Source organism: Peromyscus californicus, unplaced genomic scaffold (assembly GCF_007827085.1).
Source record: "Peromyscus californicus insignis strain IS unplaced genomic scaffold, ASM782708v3 Scaffold_5__1_contigs__length_169319896, whole genome shotgun sequence".
Classification (NCBI taxonomy): domain Eukaryota; kingdom Metazoa; phylum Chordata; class Mammalia; order Rodentia; family Cricetidae; genus Peromyscus; species Peromyscus californicus.
Window position 1 is genome coordinate 153,221,920 of NW_026294573.1, and position 19,332 is coordinate 153,241,251.

The following is a 19,332-nucleotide window of genomic DNA, read 5'->3' on the forward strand; positions in this document are numbered from 1 at the left end:
ACTTTACACTTGAAACGCTGACTTATAGAACAATCATTTAGTGTCTTACTATCACAGTGTGAACGGATTTTTTATTTCTTTTAAATTTACTCCTTCCTACTCTTGCATATAATCTTTTGTATATTGGATATTGCTTTAAAGAAATTAAATGTGTTTGTGCTTGAATTAAAAACTAAAGAAAAATAAACAAAACAATAGATTAGGACAGAGGAGGGGATGTTAGAAGAGGGGGTAGAATGCAGGGATGGCGGGGGCAGGGGAGTTCAAAAGAGCCTCACTTCTCCTGTAGTGAAAGGCAGAACATGCCAATATTTGATTCCTGAGTATATAGACTACATTGTAGGAATTGATTCAGCCTTAAAAACAATCAGTCAACAATCCAAACCTACATTCATAGAAACTCCACTTATCTCAAAAATATGAATATGTGTGCTCAAGAAAAATCTGTGTTATAAGGTAAATTTTAATCAGAATGATGCTTCTGAATAGGCAATGTTAATAGTATCCTGAAGACCATCAGCTTTCTCATAACCCTATACAACTGCCACAGTTAGCATAAGTCAAATATCAAACATGCTAGCTTGTGCAAAGGTTTTAATGCATGCACTCCCTTATTTATTAAAGAACTCCTCTGCCCAAAAGCTACATTTTTAATGTTCTTTTCTGGATAGTGTGCAATCTAAATTGACTATTTTCAAAATTTCCATTCACACTGAAGATACCAACACTTTACTTACTCTTCAGTAGATCGAAATGAATCCCCAGTCTCACCAACAAATGTCTCCTATCACTTGCATGAGTTATCGCTGCAGATGGCCAATCTCCTCTGGCACAGACTAGCCTTTCACTTAGCATTCATCAAAGAAAACTTGTTTTGTACCATGTAACTTTGTACTCATTTCAGTACTCATTTCATTTCAGACTTTAAGTTCGGTGAATATAAATGGCAAAAATCAAATTCAGAAACTGAAGAAATTGTGGTTTTAACTTAAAATGGATTTTTATTTCAAAAAGGCATATTTCTGCTGTGAATAGCTTTAATTTCCATTTCCTACCCACTGCATTTATTGATTTATTTCTACAATAAATATTTATAAGGTGCTTGCCTTTACATGGTAGCCTTTCAGAATATGATGATATTGTAGTGAGCTCTTCTAAATTAGCTTTAATCAGGGAAAGGAGTCAGTCAGAAATTAAATAAATATTGCTAAGTAAGACATTAGTAAATGCAATGAGGGTGATAATACAGGGTGATCTGTTAAAAAGTAAAGGAAAGTAGATATGCATGAAACAGGATCTTATAGCAGTCAGCTTTCTATTACTGTAACAATATTACCTACAATCAACAATCAGCTTATGAAGGGAAAAGATGTATTTGAATCAGCATTTTGCAGATGCCCTACATGACTGATTGGTCCTGTACAATCATTAAAAGCCATGTTGGAGAAAGCGAAATAGAAAGAGAAACATAGGATCCCAATATTTTCTTCTAAGGCATATCAATAATGATAAAAGATTTTACACTGATTCTCATCTTTAAAAGATTTTAAATAAAGGCAATATCTAGGGCCCAAACCTTTAACCTTGGGGAACATTTATCCAAATAAAAACTAATCAAATTTTAGTGGTTCAGAGAGATCATGGTGGAAGAAGTGAAATTTTAAAAACTGCATATTGGAAGCGGTGTTTCAGAATTGCTGTGGAAGAACATTCCAGGCAGACCTTCAGCTTAACTGGCCTGGAAGATTTAGCTCCCAACCCTTATGAGAAAAAAAAAGAACTCTGGAAATTGAAAGTGTTCTCTATGCCTGTAGGAGATACTATTACCATCATACTCGTTAGGCTGATTACAGAGGCAGAATTTTGTAATTTCAACAAAAATTCCTATTCATTCATGTCCTGCTGAAGACTTTACAAATAACAGTACAAAAATTTGTCTCAGTCAATGTTTTCCCATAGATTTTTTTACCACTATTCTGTTCATGAATTACTGTATTTTAGTAATGTTGGAACTCAAATAAAAGAATGGCATAATATGCCCTAACTAATAACAGAATATAATTTTCTTGAGCAGTATTGTTTGATGGAACTTGCTGCAATGGGAGAAGCAGCCCATGGTGTTCTTCCACTAGACTCCTTTGGGTGTTGAGCATTTGTGGTGTGCCTAGCAGATGTGAGGGATGGGATTCCCACTGTATGCAGTTGGCTTAAATGTAGTAGCCACCTGTGGCTGGTGGCTATCATATAAACAGTACAGAAATTAGAAACTGGGTGGTGAATAATGTGTCAATGTCTTGACACATTATTTTTTAAAAAGTCTGAAAATATACTTTAAAGAGAGTTTTTAAATAATAAAAGAAAACAGCTATAACAATAATGTTCACTTTGTCCTTTATGAAGATACTAGAATAAAGCATGCTCTCAGCAAAGGAAGTAGAGGGAAGAGCTTCTGTTTGTGACATTGTCCGGACACACTACTGTGCTTCCTCAGTCTAGTCTGGCAGATTGAATTCAGACATACATTCATATGTTAACAAGAACGATACTTAGAAACAAAGTTAATTTTGCACAAGATTGAATCGTGTAATGTATGTTTAGCTCACATAGCTATTTCCATATTACCTTGGACCTTCTTTACATTCATTCACTCATTTGTCCTTTTCAGCTTTGGGTTTAAACAGTATAATTCACAGTGTGAAAGCTCTACAAAACTATAAGATGACAACACATTTTTCATTGTAATCAGTTGTATGAAAGTCATTTTTAATTGCCAAATAATGGATTTTTTAAGGTGATTGATTAGTGTTTAAAGTGCTTGCTATTCTTGTATGAGATTGTTAGTTTTGATTTTCTGATCCCATATAAAAGCCAAACACAGTAGTATATCTGTAATCCCAGTGCCTCATCTTACAGATAAGTAGAGGCAGGAGGATATCTAAAGCTTCATAGGTCAGCTAGCCTGATGTACACAGAAAAATAATAAATAAATAAATAAGTGAATAAATAAATAAATGAATGAATGAATAAATAAATAAAATAAAAGAGGCCCTATCTCAAACAAAGTAAGAATCAGCAACCAATGTTAGACCAGGAGCCTCCACACTCACTGTGGAATACAAACACACACGCATACACACACACACACACACACACACACACACACACACACACACACACACACAGGGGGGGGGAGAGGGAGAGAGACAGAGACACACAGAGAGAGAATAGTAATGAGTTTGAACACATGTAAAAAGGCTGATAAGCAAGACCATGAATCATTAATTCACTCATATTATTTATCAACAACCTCATTGATTCAGTTCTCTTCCAAAAGTAATAATATAATTGTAACTTGAAGCTAAAGAAACTTGAGCCACAGATACTGAATGGGAAAAGCCATTGTCTGAGTACAAAATGGTTTTTGCATTGATTTATTTAATTTTGCATGGAAGGAATACTCACAAAATTAAAGGAAAGCAATTATTTTCATGACTAAAATGATGGTTCAGCATTGAAGAGTACTGGCTGTTCTTGCAGAGAACCTGGATTTGGTTCCCATCTCTCCGTATGTAAGCAGAAACAGTAAGAAAAAGTTTACTATACTTACATTTCTATGTAAATTTTAATTCTTACAAAAAATACAGACAAGTTTTATATTCACAATTAGATCCTAACTTCCAGCCATAACCCCAAACATGAAAGTTATAAATGAGCATAGTTAGGTATTTAAAATTATGTACATGATTAAGCAAAGAGAAATTTCCCCACCTATATAAATGTGTTACATGAGCAATGCATTTCCTTTCTAGCAACTGGAGAATAATTTGACTTATCTTTATTATCAGCAATACTTTGATAACTTAGCATCCATTCTAGAGCATGCATGTCTTTCATTATTGACCAATTACAATGTAACCTAACTCAAGTGTTTTTCTTTTTCAGGACTTACTATAGACTCCTTCCCTCCCAAATCTAAAGTTTTCTATTTCCAAGTTAGATTCAGGCACCTCACTGTGCAGTCTCCTAGATCCTTCTTATCCTATAAGAATCAAATATCGTTACTGTGCACTTTGTTCTTCCTCCTCTCTTTCCTACCTTGTTTCAATAGCTATTCTGTTGTATCAGTCATGTCACTGACCCATGCCCCATCAAGCTACCTGCTTTCTCTTCTACCTCCCATTTATGTGCCATTGCTTCTACAATTGTCCTGGCTTCTCCTCACTTAGTTGCACTGCTCTAGGACACACTACTCTACTGTATCTACTTGATTTTCATCTAGCCCCCACGTCATGTGTTCACTATCATCTTGACAGAATTTGGTTGTTGTTGCTGTTGTTACTCGTCTCTGTGTGATGTATAATGTATGCCAACTTTATTTTCTCTAGTACCCTTAGAAGAATGAAACCAATAGAGTGACACAATGCTAATGTGAGAAGGACAAAGCTCAGGAGGCCTTGACCTTAGACAAAGAACTAGAGGCAACTAAGGAATGCTGTAGGTGGGAGAAAGAGTTCCCCAGGGAAGGGCATGCCAGTTGGTTATCCAAAACCAAATGGTCAGTCCTAAAGACATATACATATAAGAAACACTATACAAGCTGAGCTGATTGTATTTGTGTGTTTATGAGTACAAAATAGGTAGGTAGATACATAGATAGATAGATAGATAGATAGATAGATAGATAGATAGATAGAGATAAAGACAGAGATATGTGGGGCACATAAACATATACACATATGTAACAACAATTAGAAAAAGAGAGACCATGAATTTGAAAGAGATCAAGAGGGTGGGAGATTCATGGATGTTTTTGGAGGAGGGAAAGAGAATGAAAAAATAATATAATTATATTATAATCTCAAAAATTGAAAGATGTATTTTTTTAAATTACCTATGGAAGTCAAGCTAGTATCATCCTTCCTCATCATCACTGGTTGCTGAAGGTTCTCTTAATCTATAAATATTCTAGCTCAGTATCTGTTTTATGTACAAATCATTCTTCTTGGTGTACTTAGCTTCTCTGACATTACTTCATTCATTTTTCAGTCTTTACATTACTAGTTTATCAGAATAATTTTCAAAAACTGCCAAGTTGGGGAGGTGTATTTTAAAGGCTGAAATAAGGTGATGGCAGAAGTGTGTGGCAACGTAGGCCACAGCCGTACTGCTACATAGTGAGTTCCCATAATCACCCCACAATCACCCAAGGCTCCATTGCCCGAGTGGAATGATTAGGAAGTGTAGTTTCTTATTTTAACGCTACAGAAGATTTACCACATTCCCCTACAGCAGGCACAAATAGTGGTTCTTACACATTTTCGTTTTTGAAGCAGTATCACAGGACTTTCCATTTTCTAACACTGAGGTCACCTAATTTCCCAAAGGCATCTTGGTAGAAACAGTTTTACCATCAAACTGTTTGTTGAGGACTCACTTGGAGTGTAAGGAAGGGCAATTACCTTTTGAACTATGTTTTGAAGTAAACAAAGCTGAGTGGAACAGTGGGAGCAGAAGGAATGTTCTCAAGAGCATATTAGCATAAAGCAATTAGGCAATGGTAATAAGAGTTAGTCTCTGCTGTTATGGTAACAACTGCCAGTGGCCTCTGAAACAACCTCACTTAGGAATCTTTCAGGGTGTCTTACATTGCTCTTCTTGGGAATTCTCTGCCCCAGCTGCCCTTATCTCTTGGGAACAAACTTCTAATTCAACATAGTCCTTTAACACATCAGTTGTTGACAAGTAACTTTGTATGTCTTTCACTAAAAATATAAAGTCTTTCCCCTGGGCCATTCCTGCTTGTCAGCCTCCCACCATCTTCTCTCCTCCTTAGCCTCTGCACTAGGTAAGTTAAGTGGAGACTTGACCTTTATATCTATTGAATATACTGTTCTCAAAGCACACATTTGCTTTCATTTCTACAACTTCCAGCCTGGGGTGTTTCTTCTTGTGTTATCATGAAATCTGCAGAGAAAGAATATGGCTGATTCATGACCAAGGTGAAATAAACTCTCTAGTGTGGTCTCACACCTCTGATCTTTCCTATGTCATATGATGAGTCTTTTCACATCCCCACCCCCCAGCATGACAGTGTCTTGGCACTTTGCCCAGGATGAAAGGAGCTAGAAGAAACTAATGGGAACAAGGACAAAACAGCAGCCTACAAAATGGGAAAAGATTTAATCAGCCCCCTAATGTGTCAGAGGGCTGATTTTAAAAATATGTAAAGAACTCAAGAAACCAGATATCAAAAAAGCAAATGATCCAGTTAAAAAATGGGGTAAAGATCTAAACAGGGAATTCTCAACAGAAGAATCTCAAATGGCTGAGAACCATTTAAGGAGATGTTCAACACCCTTAGTCATCCAGGAAATGCAAATCAAAATGACTTTGAGATTCTTTCTTACAGTGTAGAGTGTTTGAGACAGTCTCTTGCTATATAGTCCTGGTTAGCTTTTGACAGTGTCTTTTCCCTTACAGAAACTTTTCAATTTCATGAGGTCCCATTTATTAATTGTTGGTCTCAGTGCCTGTCCTCCACTCTGAGGTTCCATTTTACACCTGTCAGAATGGCTAAGATCAAAAACACACAGGACAGCTCATGCTAGAAAGGATGTGGAGCAAAGTGAGCACTCCTCCCTTGCTGGTAGAAGTGTAAACTTGTACAGCCATTTTGGAAGTCAGTATGGCAGTTTCTCAGAAAATTGAGACTCAGTCTACCAGAAGACCCAACTATACCACTCTTGGGCATATATATACCCAAAGGATGCTCAGTCATGCCATAAGGACACTTGCTCAACTATGTTCATCGCAGCTTTATTTGTGATAGCCAGAACCTGGAAACAACCTAGATGTCCTTCAACCAAGGAATATGTGATGGGAAAGTGTAGAGCTTATCTAAGAAGTCTTGGTTGGAGTAGTCTGTGAGGCTGAACCATCTCAACTAGCAGCTTTAAAGTTGTTCTGAATGCAGAATTTTGAGTAAGCTGCAACAGAGGTATTCTGGGAGGCTAGATCACCTGGGCTCCTTGTTTTTATTGGTATCTGATCTTTTTTGTTTCTGAAAACACACAAACTTTTAAAGGTAACATATATATCTGCATGACTACAAGTATGGAATGTGTGGTGTGTACAAGTCAGCTAAAGATGATATTTTGTTCTATGTTTGAGAAGGTAAAAGGCATCTGTCAACTTCATAAGTCTATTTAGACTGTATAACCAAACCTTGACCCATGAAATATGAAAGGATGCCATGTAAAAGTCATGAGGACTCTGCAGCCAATAAGATTGATCTTGTCTAATCCTGTCTCAGAATTGTTTCTGTATAGAGGGATCAACATATACATCACCTGTCTTGTATTTTTTCCTTCATGTCTGTAGCCAAGATTTTCAGGAAGTCTCCCCCAATCAAATCTGATCTTTATTAATTTTGAAGAAATCCATAGATTTTTGTTTCCTGTGGAAACAAAGGCATTACCTTTCCCTCAACACAGCATATTTTCTGACTTCCATTCTGAAGTTGACATTCTTAAAATATATAGATTGGTTTAATTTAGCAGTTTCCATAATCAAGTGTTTCTCAGCAGTTATTGTTTTTTGTTAATTAGCACTTAAAAATTAAGTTATCAAAGCAACATACAGAATCCAGACACCCTGTTTATTTCCATCTTTATGTGGCTATTCCATGTATATTACTTTACTCTCTTTAAATACTTCATTATTTTTAAACTATATATTTTCTATGACTGTATCCATCTTCTTTCTTCAGCATCTAAGCACATTTTTAAGCATACTATATTTCTTTAGAGGGTTTTTTTTCTGTCTGAACCTGAGTTTTTACACATCCACAGCCTTCTCTGACCATATGAGCCAAACCTTAAACTGCTAAGCAGCAGCTAGTCCCTCCACTCTGTGGATCCACTTAACACATGGCCAGGTGGTTGGCTCCACCTGCTTTGGGGTGGTGAGAGTAGAGCCTTATGCCTGCAGGCACAGGCCTGTAGCCTGTCTGTCTGCCCAAGCCTCAAACTTAAGTGAGCTCTTCTCCCTAGTCTCCTGCCACCAAGTAGCACACCACCCATTGCTCAAAAACCCATTCAAGTGCTCAGTAGCAGGGCCTCTTAAGAGAGCTAGCCTCCATTTGCCATGAGTGTGGAGCCTACTCAGAACTTTATTTTTTTTTTCAGCTTTTTCAGGCCTTGTGGATTTTGATTCTGGATGTTAGATGTCAAATATAATGAGTCTTTCTCTGTACCTACAGCCAACTCCCAAATAATGACCCTGAGAACTATTATTAATTATGAAAGCTTGGCCGTAGCTTAGGTTTTTTCTTAAGCAGCTCTTATAACTTAAACTAACACATTTATAATAATCTATGTTCTGCCACATGGTGTTACCTCTCTTCCACTTTGCACCTCCTGTTTCCTCTCTGTGTCTGGCTGGCAACTCCACCTTTCTTCTTCCCAGAGTTCTCTCTCTTTCTCTGCCCAGAAATCCTACCTATTCTCTTCCTGCCTAGCTATTGGCCATTCAGCTCTTTTTTAAACCAATCAGAAGGCACCTTAGTAAAGACACATCATCACAGTGTAAACAAATATTCTGCAATAGGGCACGGAGGGGGTAGTACTAAAGGAGTCTACTGGAAGGAGGGGGGCATTTCAGGATCAAGTAACATCTGTCATAAAGAAATCTCCCAGGAATCTACAAGGATGACCCCAGCTAGGACTACTAGCAATAGTGGATATATAACCTTAACTGGCCATCTCCTGTAACCAGATTATTGCCTAGCCCAACTGTCATCAGAGAGGCTTCATCCAGCAACTACTATAGACTCATAGCAAAACATAGGCAGAGTTGAGGGAATCCTGCACAAGAAGGGGAGAAAGGATTGTGAGAACCAGGGGTATGAAGGACACAGCAGGAAAACTCACAGAATCAACTAAGCTGGGCTCATGGGTGCTTGAGAAGATTGCTCCTTGAGAAGGAGCCTGCGTGGTACAGAAATAGGCACTCTGCATATATGTGACAGTTGTGTAACTTAGTTTTCTTGATACTCCTACCAGTGGGAGCAGCAGTTAACTCTGACTCTTTTGCCTACATTTGGGACCCTGTTCCTCATGCTGGGATGCCTTGCCCAGCCTTAATACAAGGGGAGATTCTTAGTCTTACTGCAACTTGATATACCATATTTGTTCATATCTGTGGGAGGCCTGCCCTTTTCTGAATAGAAATGGAGGAGGAGTGGAGGGGGCAGTGGGAGGTAGGAGAAGGGACTGGGAGGAAAGGGAGAGAAAACTGTGGCCAGGATGTAAAATTAATAATTAGTTGATTTATTTATAAAAAGCTCTACATTGAACCCATTGTCTTGCACGCCTTGAAAAAAATAGGTCTATACTAAACAGTTTTTATGACAAATGAAAATTTTTTTCTTCAGGTGAAAAATAAAAGAATGGTAAATCTCCTCTTATGTCTGTGAGTCATTATATTTAATAAGAAGTAGCCCCCATTATTATACAGGCAAGTGTAGTACATTTTGACATCAACTTTGGCCTTTCAAATTGAATACACATTTCATTTACTTTTTTATATGTAAATTCCTTTTTATATCTAGATTCTTTTGTATATCTGGATTAATAATACAATGAACTCAAGGAGATGTTTTATGTTTTCAGTACCTAATTTCAGATATCTGAATTGGAATTTGACCACCCTGCCAGTATTCCTGATATTCAAGTTCCAGAAGAGGAAAATAATATTAAATTGTAATGTTGCTGCATTGTGCAATTGTGTGTGGAGTTTGATATTACCCCCAAATGAAGTGTTCATACCTATTATGGTGCACATATTAAAGAAGCATAAATTCCAGGAGAATCATGGGAATACGTAGCAGGAGCTATTAGTGAAAATAGTCAGCAGTCATTATTGCCTACTTCCTCCTAAGGTCATTCTATTCTGGGGGAAAATAACGCAACACTTCTTTACTGGTCATTAATTATATGTGCAAATCAGATAAAATGAGTATGTATGTTATTGTATGTACACATTAAATCATGCATTGATGTTTATTAATTTTTTAATTTTTAAAAATGCATATTTGATATGTCATGATTTACTAAATACTAAGATAGTGGTCCACACCAAACACATCATTTAACCTTTCAGTGTCCAGATTTTTTCAATATAAACTAAACTAAAACCAAAAGATTTTTAGAAACATGTTCAATCTGCACAAGTTACTACATGAGGTTAGCACAGTAGTAAGCAAAATATTCTGAAATGTTAGCTCCTTAAAACACCTATATGCATTTCATTTATTTAAGAATTTACCTTTCTAAATTCAAATGTTAACTATAAGACATGACTTCTTAAAACTACTTTGGGAAAATTTCAGAATTGTTAATTTAAATATATTTTGGGAAGCATGTCACTAATATGTTATTTTCTTCTGCTACTACAGTGGGTCTATGTTTTGATTATTTTTCAATAATGTAGACACTATGCAAAATGTTTACCCAGTGCAGATGGATCGCTGCGTCTTTCTTCCTGGAATTTCCTCTGGTTGATCTCGCATTGATGAGCTGAGAAATCCTTAATAGCAAAATCATGCACACATTCATGGCTGTCTTAGGAGGAAGCCTGTTCTAGTGGTTGCTTTAAACATTAGGCTGTCCCCTAATGTTTTTACCAAAAACACAGCTTATGTCAGCTACCGGGACAAGACAGCACCAACTTCCCAGAAGGGCATTGCTTTTTTAAGGCACATGTAATTATACTTCCTTTACAATTTTCTTTTTCTTCTCCAAGCTATCATCTTAATTTTTCTTTCCCAATACTGAAGAGTAATATATCTAACTAGCTATGCATAGATTTCTTCTCTTTCTTTAAACACTACAATGCCCTGTAGACTTCTCTACAGGCAGTAACCTAAAAACTACAGTTTAATATGAAATCTAGTGCTTTTACTTGTATGGTATCACCATGTTTGATTTTATGTTTCTAGCATGTGTTTATTATGATTCAATGGGACATGTACGATTAAAATATAAGGTATCAAATATATTTGTCTTAGACAAAAGCATGAGCAAAAATATATACACGTATTTGTCTCTTCTTTTCTGAATAAAGATGTTTGCAGTGGCATTATTTATACCACTCAATTTCAACATCAAGTTAATGGGAGTTTAATAAACTTCTATTTACTCATTAGAATGGTTATGTATCCATTATAAGCATTTACAAATATTGTGTCTTTTCATGACCTGTGTATTGATTATGTTTTCCCAGAGTTTTTAATGAAAAAGTGTTTTTAAGAAATGTTTATGAAAATTTCCCAAAAATACAAAGAAAAGAGACACCTAAGAGTCTACATTTCCCCAATTAGTACCTATCCATTGTCTTTATATTCATTTGGTATGTAATTGCAAACATAAACAATGTCTACTATACATATATATATATATATATATGTGTGTGTGTGTGTGTGTGTGTGTGTGTGTGTGCGTGTGTGTATGTATACATATATATACATATAATTCTGTGTAACTGTATTAATACACATGAAGACTTTTTCTTATCATCCTTCACATGATAACATACTTTCATATCACAGATGACATCTAATAACAGATTCTAAAAATTGAATTTTTTTCCATAACTTTGTATTGTAGCATATTGCACTATAGTTGTGCATTGCAGAAGCTCTATCTTGACTTGGGCTAAATTGCTAGAGAAGAGACTTATGGGTAAAAGAAACAATGCATAAGTAATGCTATTATATGTAATGGTGTTGATTTTCACAGATGTTGTGTCATGTTGTATTCTAACCAGGGATATGTGAAAGACATTATTTTTTCAAAGCATAGCATTAAAGTTTATCTGCTAAGAGGGATGATATCACAGGATAGTTTCTGCTTCTGCCTCACTGGTTATAAGTCAGGTTGCGTCTCTTTTCCTAAGTTCTCAAACCTCTTCTTGCCTTTCTGTAGCTTGAGTTTTCCTGCCTGGCCCACAGTCAGGACAAATCTCTCTCACCTTGCCAGTCCCACAGCTGCTCAAACCCAACCAAGTAAACACAGAGACTTATATTGGTTACAAACTGTATGGCCGTGGCCGGCTTCTTGTTAACTGTTCTTACAGCTTAAATTAATCCATTTCCATTAATCTATACCTTGCCACATGGCTCATGGCTTACCGGCATCTTCACATGCTGTTTGTCATCGGGGCAGCTGGCAGTGTCTCTCTGACTCAGCCTTCTACTTCCCAGCTTTATTCTCCTCCTTGTCCCGCCTACACTTCCTGCCTAGCCAATGGCCAATCAGTGTTTTATTTATTGATCAATCAGCAACACATTTCACATACAGAACATCCCACAGCAGTTCCCCCATTTTTTTTTTCAAAAAGGAAGGTTTTAACCTTAACAAAGTAAAATTACATATAATTTGGGAATTTGGGCGTAGCTTCTCTTACTACTTCCTGCTGGAGGGGGTGCTGTATCTTATGGGGACACAAAGAAAATTTTAGAATTATGGAATAGTCCATGAGGGTGTATCGTCTGAGCCAGTTCCCTTTAAACCATTCTGGATGTTGGATCATCTGGGCCATGGTGTCATTGGAGACCTTTCAGGGGGTCTTGGCTGGTCAAACCTGATGTATCTTAATCTGGAGCAAATCCATAGCCTCTGGCTTTCTATGGGAACAAAAGCAGAATCTCCTTTCCAAAGCAACATATCCTTATATCCAAATTTTGAAGTCAAGGTACCTTTAAAATATACATTTTGGCATAACTCAACAGCTTTTACCATCAAATGTTTTTCTGCAGTTAAAAATCCCAAAGACAACACAATCCAGATTCTCTGTGTAATATTCATCTTTACGTGGCTTATTTTTTATATTAATTTTACTGTCTCTTTAAAGACTTTATTTTTTAAAACTATGTATTTGTTTATGTAACTGTATATATCACCTTTTTTTGTCTCTTTCAAGCCTACGTATATTTTACACACATTGTAAACTATTACATCTGAATCTGTCTTATTGTGAATCTATTGCTTTAAACTGCAGCAGCTGTGGCTGCTGGCTCTGCCCACCTCAGCTTCCCAACATGGCTATATTTACCACCAGCTCTGGGAACTATCGTGGGTCTATGCTTTTATCCAAAAAGCGTGTAGCCCAGAAACCTCTTTTTTTGGTTTGTACTAGCAAAGTCTAAATCTACCATGCAGCTTAATGTGCCAATTGCAGAGGCCTCATTCCCGCCAAACTGCAGGTCGAGCGCTCACGCTATGAACCCTCCTCCAGTAGCTCAAACCGGCAGCTGCAGCTCATTTGAGAGAGACAATTAGGAAGCTGTTTTTAGCTCCGTTTTAGAATCTTTTTTCTCAGTTTTTAGGTGGAAACTCTTGCCCCATGTTGGGCACCAGATATTGGTGAAATTATTAAGGCCACTCCACGTAGTTAAAAGGAGATTTATTTAATGGCGTAACTTACAAATTAAGGGATAGGTAGGTCACGGGGTCTGGGGAAGGTGTATGGCAGTCCAGCGGTGTTCTCTGGAGCTCTGCTTAGCCCACCTCCGCCGTCCAGGGTCCCAGAACTGAGCGAGCGCCCGCCGATCCAGCTCTCCAGTTTCCAGGCGCCTCCCTTGGCCCCGCCTTGTAGGCATGAGTGTTGCCAAAATCTCAATGGGGGTTGGAACTTCCAGATCAAAGCTGGAATGGCTACCCACTACACCTTTCTTGCTTGCTTGCTTGCTTGCTTGCTTGCTTGCTTTTCTTATCAAAGAAATCTTTGCTTCATTAACCCATATGATCTGTATGCAAATATTTTCTCCTCGTTTGTCATAGACTTTTATTTTGCCAGTGGCATATATCATCTTAATGGTGATTTGGTAAAGGAAAAATATGGAGAAGTTTGTCTGTTAAGTATACATTTGCCTCTTACAGTATGTTAGGTTGCTGTGTAAGTTTTCCTGACATATATAAATAAATATCTGTTCATCCCAAATCAAGTACCAACAACAGATTAAAACACAAGAACAAGAACAACAAAATTATTTGAGCTAATTCTAGTTTGATGAATCAGTGAGTTTACTATGGGTAGTTCCAACAGGATAGGTAACTCAAGAAAGGTGTATCACCTAAGTGTTCATGACATCTTACAAAAGCTACTTCCCTAGAGCTCCCTCACTCTTTGCAGGCAGCTCCACTGAAGATTTTCCTCCTTCCCAGAAAGTGTTTGTGATTGTATATATAACCTTGGGAGAGAGCTAACAACTTCTTCAGTCTGAAAAGTCTCCCTTTTCTTTTCATGAGAGAAAGTTTTGATTTGGAGGAAATAATTTAAACCATAAATATGAGTGTTGGCATGTCCCCTTGGCTCAGGTATCCCTATGTATTTAGTAAACTACTCACACAGAGATTTAGATACTGGTTGGTAATTAACTCAAGGACTAGAGTCTTGACCAAGATGACAAGCTTATTAAGAAGAAAGACAAGAATAGGGTGTTAATTCAGAGCCAGAAATGATGTTACTGTTTTCTTCTAAATAATTGATGTGCAGAGAAAGCAACCCATAGCTAATAGCTAAACATGAACAAATTCCAATGGGACAGATGTTATATCATCATACTGTATGGCATCAAATAATTCCCAGTGGACTGTGTCAACACTGGGGTCAATCCTAGGAAGCACAGGGAGGTGGTGCACCCTGTTTTTACCCAGATGTTTGGCAAACACTCTACCAAGTGATTCACAGATGTGTGAGTTGGGAGAAAGGCAGAGAATTAAAACCAAAGTAAGCTTGTGATATGCACTTGTCTGTATAGTAAATATATTTGATACCAAGTGAAACAATTTCTATTATACATATGGGTATTTGAAATGTAATGAAATTTAAAATAAAGTAAAATGTTCTTGAATTGAAAATAATTTTAAAATTATACCTGTGTGTTCTAGTATCAAAAGACTTTGAATAATCTTTTTTTCCCCAAATTTTCAATTGGAAATTATTCAGTATCACCAGATGTATCATTTTTCATAGATTTTTGTTACATTTTGCTTTTTCTGTCCAATAGTAAGGATTTATATGAAAATACATTATGTTCAGTCTAATTAATAACTCATTAACTTTATAAACAACCATGGCAAGCCAAATCCTGTTATTCACTAGACTAAGAATAGATATGAGACCAGTTTTAAATCTGAGGCAAGTAAAGCACTTCGAAAAATCAAGTAGAAGAGAAAATTAGCCTAAGTGAAATCTTCTGTTCTGATTATTTTCAAGATAAATTTGCTTATGTAGAGTTACCATTACTTACCAATATGACACACATTGGATGGATGATCAATCATTACACTGACAGCAGCTATAACATGGACATTCAGAGAGATATGACCCTTCTATTCAAATCTCGGCATCTGGAGCATGGAGATCCTGTGTGTGTATAAAAATGCAACTGTGCATATAAAATGCACACGACATAGTTGTGATCAATACCCACCTTCCACCACCAGACAACATGTCTGTCATTCTGATTTTCTGTATAGAAAGTCCTAAGATAATGACAAATGAAAAACCTAGAGTTCTGTGACAGCATATTTATTCATACACTATGGTTTAGAGATGGAGGGGTTTCCTAGCTAGTTTTCTGTGAAGTATTAGCTCTCCCTCAGGTTGTGTTGATGAAAGAAAATAAGAATCCTAGATCAGCTTTAAAACTGTCCAGTGCACAGTTGTCTCTGCAGTGCTGACAGGCTTCCAGAAATGCTGAACATTGCTTCTGCTTGCTTTTGCAGGACCAGTGGTTTTGGCGAGTGAGAAACAACAGGGTGATGGATGGATACCCCATGCAAATTACTTACTTCTGGAGGGGCTTACCTCCCAGTATTGATGCAGTTTATGAAAACAGTGATGGAAATTTTGTCTTTTTTAAAGGTAAGTATGTTTTCTCAGACTGGTTCTGTTGTATATTGATCAACTTGTTCAGAGCCCTGTAGTGGATTTCATGAATACAATGTATATAGAACAAAAATATAAGTGAAATTAAGTATAATGTTTAATTGTGTAAATTTACTTTCATTTGCAGTATGCTTATGTTCAAGTCAAAACTGGATGATAACCCTCTCTGTAGGAATTTTAGATTTAGATTATATACAGCACAAAATAAACCTAAGGAGTAAGGTAGGACCAGTACATGCCTGCAACTTCAGCCACTTAGGAGACTGAGGTTGAAGCAGGAAAATGGCTGGAACTCAGCAGTTTCAGATTAGTATATCCTGAGGGTCATAACAAGACCTTGTCAAATGAAGGAAGGAAGGGAGGGAAGTGGAAAGAAAGGAAAGAAAGATGAAAGGGAGGGAGGGAAGGTAAGGAAATAAAATAAATAGCTGTTCCTCATCTGTTCGTTTATTTCTGTAGTATTTGGAGTTGCTTACTGCTTTTTGTGGTGAAGTGTGTTTTATAACTCGGAGTATATAATCTTTGAAGTTTTACTGTGTTTATATAAACAACTTCTATCAAACTAAGAAATTAACCATAAGGATGAGAGAAGGTTGTGACTAGAAAATTCACCCAATGATCAGTATTCTGATATTGACTTAATTATTATTTATCTCAGTGGTGAGTGTTTATCTCACAAATGCTGCCAAGTACCTAGCATGCAAAAGTAGATTACCTTGCAAAGGGAGCTAGTCCTCTATCCTTAAAACTTGAGAATGGATAACTTTAAGTGGGGGTCAGGGGCACAGAGATAAGACAGGCTGCTGGAGAATTGAGGGATTTGTGAGGGCCCACATGAACTGAAGCTGAGCCTTGGACTGTGGAAGAGTCATAATTGGTATGTGATTCATGGGTCTATGAAGACTGGAAGTAAGCTAAAAACAGGATACAGTTTGAGAGGGACAAAAAGAGATTCTTAAGGAAAAAAATATAATTATTTTCAGGGTTGAAATAGACTTTGATGTAATGATGAGTGTAGTGAAAACAGTTAGGTGGCAATATGTGTGTCTTAAGCTATATTAGGTGAGTGCACACTTGAATTCTTTTCCTTTGAGGATCATCTCTTGATTAAAATAGAAACAGTGCTACATAAGTTATTCACTACATGGGAGTGGAGGTCTGCTGTTATGTTGTTCTTTATAAACTCCTATTAACTTCATGAACTGGTGACATTCCTTGCTCCAGCTTACTTATCAGGGATTATGAGCCATACTATTCCCTACCTTGTGATTATTGGGACTACTAAATTATTACCACATATGAAGTACTTGGCACATGTATGCTGTCAGTGAATGCCAGTTACTGCTGCTGCCACTGCTGCTATGATTATTAATACTACTGCATTCCTGCTATTTTATAGCTGGTGTAACTGAAATATGCAGGTATTATACTACTGTAAACAAAGTATGCACATCACTGTTACCAGGCAAATTGGGGTTCCTAGTTGCATTCTAAGTCTTGTAAATAAAGTAACTTAGAAAGAGACTACAAAGGAAGCTTAAGCATAATTCTATTAGACATTGAGAGAAAAGCAAAGCAGTGGAGGTCAATGAGAAGCCACACGTCAGAAAAACAGCTACGGGGTAGAATGAGAGGTAGTTTTAGACGAAAAAGTAAGAAAGCCACGAATGTTTGGGAAAGCCTGTTCAGGCTTTGGCCAGAATCAAAAAGAAAAGGAGAAACTTCATAAAGGAAAAGTTATATTTTTCTGAGTAACTCAGAAAAACAGAGACACCACAGTTCTGTCTATGAAATCTCTCTCTACCAACGACTGCATGGGAAGGAGTTCCTGAAAGAATAAGTGCATTATCTCACTAACTGAATAATTATTCCTCCAGCTTCTTGCATGACTTAGATGAATCATCCCTCCTGAAAGGTGGTATCTCGGCCAGGTGATTGACAGGTCCACTAGATTAACTCTTAGGAGAGCAGACAATATTATACAGTGCTCTAATCTTTGGAACTGAACAGAATGTCATGTCTCCACTCAGACCAGAAGTAGGTCCCATTCTTAATGTGTCTCAGTGTGTCCCTGATAGCTCTAATTTGTCATTTGGCATGTTTAAAGCCTAAGGAATTAAAAAGTTAATATTTGTTTTTTGAGTGTTATCAGGGAAATAGGTGAAGCTGAAAGTCTCCATGGCTTTGAAGATGACCCAAATAGTATCTGAAGGTTGTGAATGTTGGAGGCAGAGTCCCTAGAGGGAAATTTTCCTCTTCTGCACTCTTCCTTGTCCTTATCTTTACCAAACAAGTAATTATTCTCAGGAACAAAGTATAGCTTGGGATAATGATCAAGTTCAAAACAATTAAAACATTGAGTTTGGAAAGGTGACCCTAGATAGCCTTAGGCTGTTCTGAGAATGCCCTTTGTCTAAACTGCCTAAGGGGAAGCTAAAGTCTTAACAGTGGTGTGAGAAGCCTTCACTCCCTTAGGGTTGTTTCACTTTTATTCACTTTTTTGTGGAAGGGTTCACCCCTTTTCTTTCACCTTTAATATAAATGTATGCCCTCAGAATACCCTTGCAACCACCATATTTTTTTAAACTTTTTATCAGTTCTTTATGGATGTCACATCATGCATCTGGACCCCATTCAGCTCCCTGTCCCTTTGAAGCCACCCTCTGCCCTTGCAATTTCCAACCCCCTGCCAAAAAAAGGTAAATAGAATAAAATTTAAAAGGAAAACAAACAAACCAAACTAAACAAATAATAAAACAAAATCTCAATGAGGAAGCTGTAATGTGACACAGTGGTATTTAAATATACCTTCTGGGCAACACATTTGCAACACTTGCAAAGAATTTTAAATTACCTAAAAACCTAAAACTTTCAAATGTAAATTTCATGAGGCTGGATCTTGTTTATATTTTATCATCCCTGTATTTTCAGTTCATAAAACAGTACTGGTTGCATGGTCACTACTTAATGAACATTTTAATAAAATAATGCCTCTAAGTGCTAATTAAATGTCAGTACAAATTTTAAAAAGGGTGGCAATCACAGAAGCTGACAGTACCTTCTGCTTCCAGCCACATATTCATACTCAAGAAGTTAGCCAATAATTGCCTGGTGTGTGCCTTGGGGAGCAGGAGTTAACTGCTTAAGAATAATCACTGCACTATTCATGCCTAACAAATATTTAAGGTAAGACATGAAGCAGTAGATCATTACAATGAAATTGGTCTGGAAAAAAGTCCAAGAATAGTTACAGCTACAAAAATATGGAACATAAAATATAGCAAATCATAATATCTACATCCTACCTAATCATATTCTTGAAGCCTGTATCAAGTGTTTTAAGGGACAAGGATTGCAAATAAAAAGCATCCATATTGC

At 36.9% G+C, this 19,332-nt stretch overlaps 1 protein-coding gene across 1 annotated transcript in view; it reads left to right on the forward strand.

Annotated features, from left to right (window-relative positions):
• The window catches only part of Mmp16 (matrix metallopeptidase 16), a 260,706-nt gene that overhangs the window by 210,546 nt on the left and 30,828 nt on the right, over positions 1–19,332 (forward strand). The window contains exon 7 of the mRNA XM_052718656.1: positions 15,792–15,930. Within this exon, the coding sequence (XP_052574616.1) occupies positions 15,792–15,930 (139 nt within the window). The remainder of the gene's footprint in view (positions 1–15,791; positions 15,931–19,332) is intronic.